The sequence below is a fragment of the Oryza glaberrima genome, chromosome 11, assembly GCF_000147395.1.
Source record: "Oryza glaberrima chromosome 11, OglaRS2, whole genome shotgun sequence".
NCBI classification, from domain to species: domain Eukaryota; kingdom Viridiplantae; phylum Streptophyta; class Magnoliopsida; order Poales; family Poaceae; genus Oryza; species Oryza glaberrima.
Window position 1 is genome coordinate 15,435,627 of NC_068336.1, and position 12,738 is coordinate 15,448,364.

Below are 12,738 nucleotides of genomic sequence, written 5' to 3' on the forward strand. Positions count from 1 at the left end.
ATAGTCGTGTGTTCAAGTGATATTTATAGTCATAGCAAAAAAGAAAAAAAAATGATTGAACAGTTGTCCAATTATTGTTTTCCTGTGATACTACATCTTTTTTTTAATATATAACGCCGTTCACATTTTGAATTATGTTTGATCACTCATCTTATTAAAAAAGTCAGTAAATAACCTTTTTTTGTTGTGGCTTGATTTATCACTAAACAAACTTAAGCAGTACCTATATTTTTAAGATTTTTAAGAAAAAAATGAATAAGACGAATGGTCAATGTTGTAATAAAAGTCAACGACGTCGTATAGTAAAAAAATAGAGGGAGTAACTGCTTTCAATTAGGCTTATGCAGGCCTTTCATTTTTAAAAAATGTTCAGCGAGAAAGAGTGGTCATTTGCTTTATGTGTTAGATCAGTTACAATAGTAGACCATAAGCCAGCTATAAACATATTTCGAGAAGATATAATAGGAGAGAAAAGAATAGTAGGCTATATATTTATAGCCGACTACAGTACGGACTTCAAGATACATATATGTATGAGAGATGAAACTAACTATGAATTGTGTAGTATATGTTTATAGGTAACTATTGTATGAATCGCTCTAAATTAACTATAGATAATTTGGAGCCGGTTGTTGACTGTGCTATTGAACTCTTACGGCACTTTTACGGGTACTCGGCCGATGACTGTCTTCCCAAACAGGACGTAGGAATTAATTAAGGTGTTTTACTCTTGCAGGTGCAGTGGATCCAGAATCACTGCGTTGGCCATGCCGCGCATTGCCTTGGGTGTGTAGCCGTCTACCTCTTGGTAGAAGACGTTGGCCACCTTGGCCGTCTGCCAGAAGAGCTCCCTGCATGCCCGAGGAACAATGCTGCCGCCGTCGTCGTCTCTGAACACCAGCCTGTGCAGATCACGCCAGGATGCCTGGATGGCCCTCCTCACCTCCCCCCTGGCCGCCTCGGCGCACGCCGGGGACGGCGGCGTCGGCGACTCGCCGCCGCCACGGGCAGCAAGAGCTTGCAGGAGGACGCTGTTGGGCGTCCATGTGAGGACCTCCTTCTCGTACGTCATCACGTCATTCAGGAGTCGGCCGACGGCGGACGCGTGCCGCAGCAGCTGACCGTACTCCGGGCTCCTCACCGCCTCCTCCGGCAGCTCCTCCCCCAGCAGGTACGCCGACACGGGGACGATGGGTCCCAACGCGAAGGACGGCTCGCCCACCGACATGTACTCCTCCATTGTTGCCGGAATGTGCTTGGTCGCCGCCCACTCTGCCTCCGTCTTCATGGCCCTCACCATCACCTGCCACTGCACCCACATTGGAGACACACACAGTTCAAATTAGGGAGTTTTCTTGGGAAGTTAAACTGAATAAAGTTACCATTGAATATAATGGTTTTGAAATATCTAGGAAAATCCATGATTTAAATTGTAATAACTCATATCACACATCAATCAGGTACTCTTACTTGCTTGGCAATATGATCCATGACACAGCGGTTCTGTACCAGTGCGGCCTTTGCGCAGTTGCGCTTGGTCGTGTTGTAAATAGCATTGAACATAATCTCTACGTTGTTGGAGCAGAAGCCAATCTCACCGTGATTGTCCCATCTGCAGCACAAGTAAAGTAAGTAATTGCGGGCATGCATACGAATCATCGCTATAGATGGCCATAAGGCCCAAGGCCCGGCCCACGGCACGGTATTTTGGCCCGGCCCAAGCACGGCACGGCCCGACCGTCGGGCCGTGCCTGGGCCTCTCCACCGGCACGCTGGGCTGGCCTGGCACACAAAGTGTAGGGACTAAAATAGACATATAAATGTCATGGTCCAAAGAATAGGGATGTATAATAGACTTATTTTTAGCTATTTATATTTCACAGCACAAAGAAGAGGGATATAAAATAGACTTTTTTAAGCTATATATATCACAACCCAAGAGGAGGGAGGAAAATTAGATTTATTCTGAGGAAAAGCATAATAGACCATCGTGCCTTCGGGCCAGCCCGGCACGACCCGAGTCGTGTTGGGTCGTGTGTGCGGCCCGTGGGCTGGCACGGCACGGCACGGCCCAATGCGTCGGTCGGTCCATGCCGGCCCGATAAGCCTCGGCCCAAGCACGGCCATCTATAATCATCACAATATATAGTACTAGGTCATACGAATAAAAAAGACGTGGCTGATGAGCGTTCCTACTTACTCGTCGATTAACGCGACAAAGTTCACCATCTCCTCCATGGACCCTCCACCGTCGAAAAAGTCATCGACCATAGTCGTCAGCATGCAATTCTGGCTGAATGCAATGCGGGCATCGGATAATTCACAAGGGAACAAGGGGACAAGAGCACTCAAGAGTGACTGCAGTGGAATCACTCTTGCAAATTTTAGCTCATCCAGTCCGAATTCTGCCACCCAGCTGTATAATGCATTCGTTCAATTCAAAATATTAGTCGCGAATATATGTTGAAATTGCATATGCCCCATCTATGTATGGTTAGATCTCTTCACCTCTCGAGATACCGGAGTTCTTGTTGGTAAACAGACTGGTTGTAGTGGAATTTATCGACTGCCAAAGCTAGAATTTCTTTGTCTGCACCGGAGCCGCTGGTCCAACGTACGAGATACCGGAGTTTAGAATTCAGGTTTAATACTAGTAAAGCAAGAATCTGTACCCTTGAGATAATTGATGTTAAATTTACCAGTATCCTGATTTCGGGCGCTGGAAGACGTTTACATTGAATCGCTCTATGTTAGCCCTATGCTCTAGTGCATCCACGGTTGAATAGAGTGGGTATTTCAGGGCATACTCAACCTGAAAAAAAGATGAAAGTGATGTTCTGAAGAGAAAGAACGACTCATTTTTCTGTTATGTTATAGAGCATAGTTCTTACTTACCTCTGGAATTAATGATTTCATTATCTTGTTGGACGAGAGTTGTTGCTTGAGTAATTTAGCTGACCAGGAACTGATATTTTCTAGTATCAAATCTTCTTCCAAGAAGTGAAGTTGTGAACTCTTGTACAACTCCAGCAAGGGCTTAATGTCATTGAGATATGCATGAATTGAATCATCGAAGCTAGATCGTTCAGCAAATCGAGCCATTCCCTCTGCTCAACGGTTCCAAGTTGGCGATAAAATTTCTGGAAATAATCACAGAAAAAAAACAAAACAAAGGCATAAGGGTGTTCAAATTTCACTAGATTAGCACCTGAGCTGACGTCATAACCGTTCATACGAAGGAGGCGAAATGCCTTTGCACACGTTGCCATATCCAACATGATCTCCTCCTCATCTTGCATCCAGCAACTTCGAGCAGATCACAATCATCAAGATAACGGAATAGGTTAGCTAGGTACAATGAAACAACAGCTTGTGAGTTGCTTGTCTCGTTTTCATTTTTCTTTTCTGTCGTAAAATCATTACGAGTTGCAAATACCTGTAGGTCATGTCCAATATGTCACGTATGTCGCAAGCAAAATCAGAGGAGATCCCCATTTTCTCAAGGGTGTCCACCATGCAGAGCTGGGAGTATACCTTGTCTGGATATATCGCTGGCACTGCAAAAAAAAAAAAAAAGAATCTACTGTAAAAAAATCTCACTCATAGCTGGTTGACATATGTTTTTGGCCACTTTTTTTTGGTTCCGTAGTGAACAGTATGCACCTGGGCCACCCAATTTGGATGTAAGAGAGACCAAATAGTCTAGTGCTCTGTCATTGCAGCTGTGGATTGCTGACGCTGCTGTTGTGGAAGGCGAGTTGAACAATGAACCGTTCTTCCTTTGATATGCCATTACATGATCCCAATCTTGTTCTCTCCCCAACCCTTCTGATACATATGCCATAAAGGCTTTCTTTGCTGAAGCTGTGCCACCAGCATCCCTGATGGCAAAATTCATGAAGCCCGTGGGAATTATCAGATGAAAAAAAGAGGTGTATGATAGAACATGTATTGGAGACTATGTAGATGTCCAAAATGCTACGTATAATGCAGATATTTGTCTTTGAGCTTTTCCTTGCACTAACCTTTCAAATTCGACCTCCCGGAGGCGAAATATACTATCGATATCCGTTTCCATAACAGGGAATTTCAAACCCATCCCAATGGCAAGGCGAAGCATACCAGAAAATGTAATGTTAAAACCGACAGGAGCGACACATTGCCCATCAATGGCATCCGAGAAATTTCTTCCAATGAAACTTAGTCCTGTCAGATTTATGGGCGTTAAGTATGTTCAGGCCTTAAACACAAACATGAAGGGAGCATGGACAATAGTCTCTTTCATACCTCTCCTGATGTGATCTTGACCAACATTCCATGTGTTGAGTGCAAGAACACATGCCAATGTAGACAAGAGAATATCTTTGTTTACCTCTCCTGATGGCCCTGCAGAATGGCCCCATGATCCGTCCTCCTGTTGGTTCTGAAGTATCCACTCGACGCACTGCGGGAAGCATGGAGATTGCGGAGACCCCTGCACTGGCACCATGGCCACCCATGCCGTGTCGTATGAAGATGGTGATAACTCAACTCCCTGCAGCTGCTTCCTCACTATCACCCGCAGTTCATCTATGTCCTGCATTCAGTGGAAATAATGAAATCAACCACGGATATATATATGTTATATGTACATAATCATATGTGCAACATTAATACATGTTGGTATACTATACCATGCCTTGCAGGGTTCCTGCATTTCCCCCTACTTCCAGGTTATTCCTCACACCACCTGCTGTTGCTGGCCAGAAAGGGATTAAAGGACAGGAAACACATGAGATACTCACCACAAAGAGACGTGAAAGATGACAGATTTATCATTTCAGCCTAACAACATCGGCCATATATGTACCTCTTGTGACCACTGGAAGAGGCACTACTCTGGTGGATCTCTTTGGTCGCGTCCCAAGGGGTGAAACTCTGGGGAATTGTCCGCCGGAGCATGAGGAACTTAGCAGCATCATTCGCAGGTCATGTACCACTCAATGTGATACAACTCGAAGCAAAGATTGTGAGGGGAAACTATTTTGATCCCTTGAAAGGAAGAGGATGTCGAGTCATATATCTGAAACTAATAACGTAAATAGTTTTGTAAAAATTGGCAATATTGATATTATATGGATAAACTACTGTACAAAATTATTTGAGAAGTGCTGCTTCGGTGGAATTTCAAGATGAGAAGATCACTTTCGCGACTGCACATTCTTAAAGGAATACAGGAGGAACATAGGAAGACATGATCAAATTCATGGTTCACGTAACAAACGGTAACTTCAAATGTACAGTCCTTTGATGTAATAAAACTTAAATAAAATACAAGTTCAGTGATGGACAGTTGGATTTTAAATATCCGTTCTGTACGTTGAAATAATGTTATCTCAAATTCTGGGATTGACCTGTACAGATTCAAGTCACGCGGTCTAAAGGATATCATCGATATCTTTCTAGCCAGGGTGTTATTTTATTCAACTCGCACTGCTTAAAAAACGATTTGCCTGTACAAGGAGCTCTTTATATTGCAGACGGACCGTAATTGGTCGCGTCTAAAAAAATCGACTCATCATTTTCACATGCGGACGTTTAAGACGACCGCACATGAAAATCGATCTTTGATGGCGGGCCACTTAATGGTCTGCATACAAAAATAAGCATATTTTTGTGGCGGACCTTTTAAGGGTCCGGACGTGAAAATCAATTTTCGCGTGCGGGCCTCTTAAAGGTACGTCTACAAGTTTATCCTCCCACATCTCTTCCCTCTCATCAGTTTCAAAATTTTTTCCCCACGTTTCTTCCCTCCTCCCTCCCCCCCCCCCCCCCACAGCCTTTATCTCCTCCTCTCCCACCTCCTCCACCACTTCCTGACGGCGTCGGTGATGGCTCGGGAGATGGAGAGGCGCGGCGGCGGGAGCGGCAGCGGGCTCGGCAGCGAGCCGCTAGGTAGCCGGCGGGTGCATGGCGGCTGGCACATGACGGCGGCCCCGTGTTGAAGGCGGCGAGGGTCGACGGCGACCGGCCCCCACCCGGATCTGGCGGCGGCGGCCGTCTCACGCCAAGATCCGCGTAGATCCGGCGGTGACGGCAGTCGATGCGGCAGTGGCTTCAGGCTTGTGGGCGCGGCGGCCGGCGGGCAGGCTCCGTGGCGAGGAGGATGCGGCCGGATCTGCGCGCACGCCTCCGCTGTCGATGATCAGGAGGATGAGGCGGCGTGCACGGCGGTGGCTTCAGGCAGGCAGGCTCAGCGGCGAGGAGGGGCTGGTCAGATCCGTGTGCATGCCCCGCCGCGACGACGACAAGGAAGAGGCGGTCGGCGCCGTGGTGGCTTCGCGCGGGCGGGGCCCCTCCAGTGATGCACAACCTCGACGTCGATGCATTTGACGGAGGGTAGTCATGGGGGCGGCGGATCCGATGACGGCAGCAGCTAGGGTTAGGGTTTTGGTTTTTTCGGATATTTTTTTGGTTTTTAATTTTTGCGTGCGGGCGACATAAGCACCCTCACATGAAAATCAGATTTTGGCGTGCGGGTGCGCCACTCGCACGAAAAAATTGCATTTCCGCAGACCCTTTCGTCCATGCGGTTAGCCCTACCACACGCGAAAAAGCCTCTAGAACCGCACAGAAAAACCTGTTTTGTAGTAGTGTCGGTATATTTATTAATTTGATAATTATAGATAAACAATCAAATCTTTTTCATAAGACAAAAGGTGCACGCACTACCACAGAAAAGGTCATTGGTACCGGTTAGAAACCCCACAAAGGAACCGGCACCACGAAAGTGCTAGTAATGAAAGGACTCAAAGGTGCCGGTTTAGAAACCGAGACCTTTAAGGTATATGATTTGCAAAAAAAAAATCCAGCTTGGATCAATTTGATCGAAGTCAATGCATCAAAGCAACCCAAAAGGCATCCAAAAATCTACCAAAAAGGACAACTGCATACCAGCCATCACACAATCAACCATTCATGGATCACATGAGTAATAAAAAGACTCAAATTAAGGTGCCGGTTTAGGAACCGACACCTTTTAAGGTATATGATGTGAAAAAAAAATCCAACTTGGCTCAATGTGAGCCAAGCTGATGCATTAAAGCAACCCAAAAGGCATCCAAAAATCTACCAAAAAGGACAACTACACATCAGCCATCACACAATCAACCATTCATGGATCACATGATCAAATATTCATGGAGTGCTTCACATCATGAAATCAAATATCTTAAAAACTAATCCAAATCAGAGAATCGGCAGGGTGCCGACCACCGCTGCTCGTAGGATGGAGGAGGCATGCGAGGGAGGAGAGGCAGACGGAGAGGCCACCGGATCTGGCGGATCAAGGAGAGCCCGCCGCCGTCGTCAATGGGAGCCCGCCACCGTCACTGTCGCTGCCTCCCCTCCCACCAAATCTGGTGAAGGGGAGCTCGCCGCTGTCGCCTGTGGAGCGCTGCCACTGACTCCCCTTCTACCAGATTTAATAGAACACCTAATACACGTCCGTACATATTTATTCATTATACTCCCATTTAACCATCTATACTCCCTATTGATCATCCCTCTGCTTGAGAGGGTGAGTCAACACGTGTCAACGCCTGTCATCCTCAGCAGCACGACAAGCTAATCAGCGGAGGGACTTGATGCAGCCACCACTGGAGTCGCCTGCTCCCCACTGATCCTTCCTTACTGCCGCCGGGATGCCGAAATCACTAATCAGCGATCAGCGATCAGTCACACGTATCCTCTCACGTGTGACTGGACACGTGTCATGCGTGAAGAGGAGCGGCGGACTGCACGTACTTACGGTCCCCCCTTTTTTTTTTCTGTTTTCTTCTGCCGCGCGTGTAAATTTTTTTTTGTTTTTTCTGTTTACTTCCGTATTTTTGTTTTTTTTCTTTTCGTATCTTTTTCATTTTTCGGTTTTTATAATACATACATACAAACTTTATATACGTGTAACATACAAACTTTATATATACGTATACAAACTTTGTATACATGGATACAAATTTTGTATATGTGTATTTTTTTACATTTTTATACGTACGTATATAAAGTTTGTATACACGTATACAAACTTTGTATATACGTCTACAAACTTTATATACATGTATACAAACTTTATACACGTGTATTTATACGTGTATTTTTTTTAGATTTTTATATATACATATATAAAGTTTGTATACACATTTACAAAATTTGTATATATATATATTTTTTTTTAGGTTTTATATATGTACACACAGAGTTTTTCTGTTTATATACATGTATATACATATACTACATACATTAGTACTAGTTTTAGTTCTAGTGTAGTAGTAGTCCTAGTACTAATATATAGTAGAGACTAAAGGACTGGAGGGTGGTCTCGCGCCCAGGCGTGGGCACGACCAGTCGCCCATTAGGACGCCCCGAGGTTATCACTGATCCACAGGCTGCGATGGTGGATTGATTGGATACAAGAAAGTATAACCTATACACTAAGCAAGATGAGTTGTAAAAAGAAAAATACTTGGATAAGGGTGGGCGGAGAAAGGAGCGGGAAGAAGGTGGTATTATTGGAGTAAATCGTTTACGATGGGTATGAGGGAAGGAAATTGTTTCATCTAAGTAAATCCTACTACTCCATCCAAAAAAGATAAACCCTAATAATGGGTTTTTTTTTTACGGAGAGGTATACTCTAATAATGATGGGTGAAGGTCTCCTTAAAAAAATGATGTGTGAAGGAGGACGGGATGTGGGATGGGACTGGCTGACACACTTCTAGTTTAGGGCCTGTTTAGTTCCCCTGCCAAATTTTTTCACTATGTCACATCGAATGTTTTGACATATGCATGGAGTATTAAATATAGGAAAAAAACTAATTACACAGATTGCGCGTAAATTGCAAGACGAATCTTTCGGCATAATTGCTCCATGCTCTGACAATATGGTCCTACAGTAAACATTTGCTAATGACGGATTTATTAGTCTCATAGTTTACAGACAAAATCTATAATTTGTTTTGTTATTAGTCTACATTTAATATTTCAGATGTGTGTCCGTATATCCGACGTGACACGCCAAAAATTTTCACCCCTGGATCTAAACACAGCCTTAGTACTTCGCGGACTGCGATCGTACTTGTAACTCTCCAAACAATTCTACTCCCTTTGTTTCAAAATAAGTGCAGTTTCATACTGTTCATGTCTAACGTTTAACCGTTCATCTTGTTTGAAATTTTTTTATGATTAGGATTTTTATTGTTATTAGATGATAAAATATGAATAATATTTTATGTGTGAATAATTTTTTTTATATTTTCATAAATTTTTTAAATAAGAGAGATGGTCAAACGTTGAACACGGATGTCCAACATTTAACCGTACATCTTGTTTGAAATTTTTTTATGATTAGGATTTTTATTGTTATTAGATGATAAAATATGAATAATATTTTATGTGTGACTAATTTCTTTTATATTTTTATAATTTTTTTAAATAAGAGAGACGATCAAACGTTGAACACGGATACCCATTGCTGCACTTATTTTGAAACGGAGGTGGTAAATTTTCAAAACTTCGATACCATGCTTCTAATATTTCAAAACGACAAGCTACCGTCAAACATGTCCCCACTGCCATGTCAATCGAGAGAAGACAAACTTTGATAGTACTTCCTCGGTCTCAAATATGTGCAGCCATAAATTTTCGTATCCAACTTTGATGATCCATCTTATTTGAATCTGTTTTAAAAATTAAAAAATATAAGTCACGCAGAAAATACTATTCATATTTTATAATCTACTAACAATAAAAAATCGAATCATACAAAACTTCAAATAAGACCAGTGATCAAAGTTAGACACGAAAACTCATGTCTATGCTTATTTTGAAACGGAAATAGTAGATGATATAAATCAACTGAAGATAAACTTGGACAGATACTAGATAGTGGACAAACGGGTGTTTGGTTGCATACCACTCTTTATCCTAGTTTTCCACACCAATTTGGCAAGTGTTTAGTTGCAGTCACAGTTATGCCAAAATTCTCTTCCAATAAATTAGGTCCCATGTATTAATTACTTAAAAAAGTGTGACAAAAATTCTCTTAAGTTTTGTAAGTCTTGATTAAGAATTTGATCACCTCAATTTAGATAAAGTGTGACAATTTTTATGTGGCAAAAACAACTACATCCAGTTCCAATATAACTTTATTTTATACCACTTGACGTAGCAAGACAAATTAAAAAATATCAATGACCAGCTACAGCATGGACCGTAATATTTGTGACCAGCCGATTTTGGTGAAACCACGAAAATACCCAACTTTTCGTCACATCCCTTTCTTCCTCCTATTCTTTCGTTGCTGCCCATATCCTTCTGTATCTAGCGATGAATTCAGAGAAACTACTCCCCGCAAAAAAAAAAAAAAAAAAATCAGAGAAACCACGAAAAAAAAACAATTCTTTTCGCATCCCAACCACGAAAAAAAATCTAAATTGACTTTTCAACGCCTTCTTCCTCTCCTCTCTTTGTTCTCATACCTGGGTACCTACCCCTCGCTATCCAACATTTTCTTTTCTTGCTACCTACTCCCTCTATCGAAAAAAGAAAATTTAATTCTAATATGAATCTGGATAACACTAGCTACGTTCAGATTGTTTGGAGAACAACAATTCAAATCCTTACTATAAGTCTGGGAAAAAAAACTACTATGGTTCATGTTAATTAGTGGAGGGCGTACTCCAAACCTGCCCCTCTCTATCCAGTACAAGCCAGCAAGCGAAACAATAAGAAAGCCACACAGCAGCAGGATGGTATTAGCCATTAGCACAGCCATATAACACCACACCCTCCAAATCGGCGGAGACAAACAAAACATAGCACCATACTTCTGCTTTTCATCGTCGCTTAGTGTACAAAATGATTAAGTCAAAGGTGCAATATATGGTTGTAGTGAATTAGATCTTATAAGCTGCCCCATGCCTAAATAAATTCTTTCACCGAACGAACGCTGCCCTAATGTGTCTAATCGAAATCGGAACACATAGACGGACCAAACCAGACTATAAATGGTCGACTGAGAGTCTGATATATTACTCTCCTTGTCTCAAAATATAAGAGATTTAGTACTATGAGAATATTTTTGGGCGAATAGAGTGCATGGCAGTAACTCCTAATGCACCCCAAAAAAAAAACAAAGAAAAAAAATCTCAATGTTGGTTTTTCTTCCATCCGGCTAGCTTTGCTACCTTCCAGAAACAACAACTCAACAGCAAAGCAGGGCCGCATCAAGCAGCTCTGCAGCTGCTGAGACGGCTGCGTCAGCCATGGCGCGAAGGCGACGATCGAGAGCTTGGGCTGCTGCTAGATGGCTACATCTATCTCTATTTTCCTCTGTTTTTACCCGTGATGTCGTGTATCTATCTATACAAGGGGAAAAGAAGGGAAATCTAGTGACAAACGTTAATCCGATTACTACCACTTCATCCCAACTTTCATGGCAGCAAACAAAGGTTCCATTTCACTCAACTCGATAAACTACTCTTCTATCTTCTACGATAATCCAGGAAAGCTGGTTTAATAAGAAGTTCAGGGGATGGAGCTACAACAAAATAGAGAAAGTTCTACTCGCTTGTTTTACTTTGGTTTGAATCGAATTTAGCTTGACACATGTGCTGTATAAGTTTGGACTGACGGGATATACATATGATCAAAATAAATAAATTATAGCTAAATATGTTTTTTGAACCGGTTTCTTGGCACCCATAGAAATTGATTCCTTTAACTATTTGTGTCTATAATAGTTACATGGAGCAAGTGAGAGGCAGCAGAAACATGCCACACATATAAGACCGTATTTTGTTTCGTTAGGATAAACTAAATTGGATCAACAATTGCACTATCAGAATATTATTTTTGTGTAATACAGAAGTACAATCGTAAATAAACTTTATTTTGTGTTATAGAAAAGCTATATTCCTATCGATTAATCTTTAGAAAAGCCTTGTCATGCATAACGGGACAATAAACACAGCAAAACGGAGTGAGTACTTGCCTTAAGTAGAGGGAGGGCGAGGTGGACGTACCAGATGATGAGAGGCACGGCGAGACTGAGGAAAGTTTCAAGCAATCAAGCGATGCTTAAAACCATCCTTTATAGGTGATTAGCTCCCTTACAAAACTCATTTGTGCCCTCCCATTCATATAGGTCTTCGTGCTTCATGGTACCTGCTTTCAGACCACTTGCTTATAATAAATACACCACCTGTTTTTTTTTTTAATAGGTCACGCTGTTATACGTTTGGACGTACGTTCTCATTATTCCTCCTATTCAGAAGGTTTAAATAAATATACAAAAGCTAACGTCATCCGGTATTATCATCCATGCGATATAAATCAGGCTTAAATTATTATTTTAAGGGTAAAACAACTCACAACAAAATAAATACTCCCTCCGTTTATAAATATTTGACACCGTTAACTTTTTAGCACATGTTTGATCATTCGTCTTTTTCAAAAACTTTTGTGAAATATGTAAAACTATATGTATACATATAAGTATATTTGCCAATGAATCAAATGATAGAAAAATAATTAATAATTACTTAATTTTTTTTAATAAGACGAACGGTCAAACATATTTAAAAAAGTCAATGGCGTCAAATATTTAGAAATGGAGAGAGTAATAATTACGTAATTATTTTGAATAAGACGAGATATTAAAGGCAAAATTTATTACAAGACACTTGAAATTTATGTAATTTG

At 41.9% G+C, this 12,738-nt stretch overlaps 1 protein-coding gene across 3 annotated transcripts; it reads right to left on the reverse strand.

Annotated features, from left to right (window-relative positions):
* Nucleotides 1–446: 446 nt before the first annotated feature.
* Nucleotides 447–12,184, reverse strand: LOC127755082 (stemod-13(17)-ene synthase). 3 transcript variants are annotated; one of them, XM_052280719.1, is made up of 14 exons: nt 12,060–12,184; nt 4,850–5,031; nt 4,674–4,738; nt 4,288–4,576; nt 4,026–4,206; nt 3,664–3,881; nt 3,437–3,557; nt 3,209–3,306; nt 2,896–3,107; nt 2,700–2,812; nt 2,509–2,604; nt 2,201–2,416; nt 1,471–1,612; nt 447–1,309 (listed from the first exon to the last, which is right to left on the reverse strand). In XM_052280719.1, exons 2-14 carry the CDS (start codon nt 4,959–4,961, stop codon nt 725–727), a joined length of 2,448 nt encoding a protein of 815 aa, XP_052136679.1. In that variant the 5' UTR covers nt 4,962–5,031; nt 12,060–12,184; the 3' UTR covers nt 447–724. The 3 variants fall into 3 exon arrangements, with proteins under 3 accessions (XP_052136679.1, XP_052136678.1, XP_052136680.1); XM_052280718.1 differs by having other exon boundaries at nt 4,850–5,068; XM_052280720.1 differs by lacking the exons at nt 4,850–5,031; nt 12,060–12,184 and having other exon boundaries at nt 4,373–4,576.
* Between the last annotated feature and the right edge of the window lie 554 nt (nt 12,185–12,738).

What these genes read in the sequence shown, in the direction of transcription:
- LOC127755082 (XM_052280719.1), bottom strand. Translation starts at nt 4,961, where the DNA reads ATGATGCTGCTAAGTTCCTCATGCTCCGGCGGACAATTCCCCAGAGTT. An exon ending in TCTTCCAGTGGTCACAAGAG is followed by an intron (nt 4,739 to 4,849) that starts GTACATATATGG and finishes CTTTCTGGCCAG; the next exon opens with CAACAGCAGGTGGTGTGAGG. An exon ending in ATCCAAATTGGGTGGCCCAG is followed by an intron (nt 3,558 to 3,663) that starts GTGCATACTGTT and finishes TTTTTTTTGCAG; the next exon opens with TGCCAGCGATATATCCAGAC.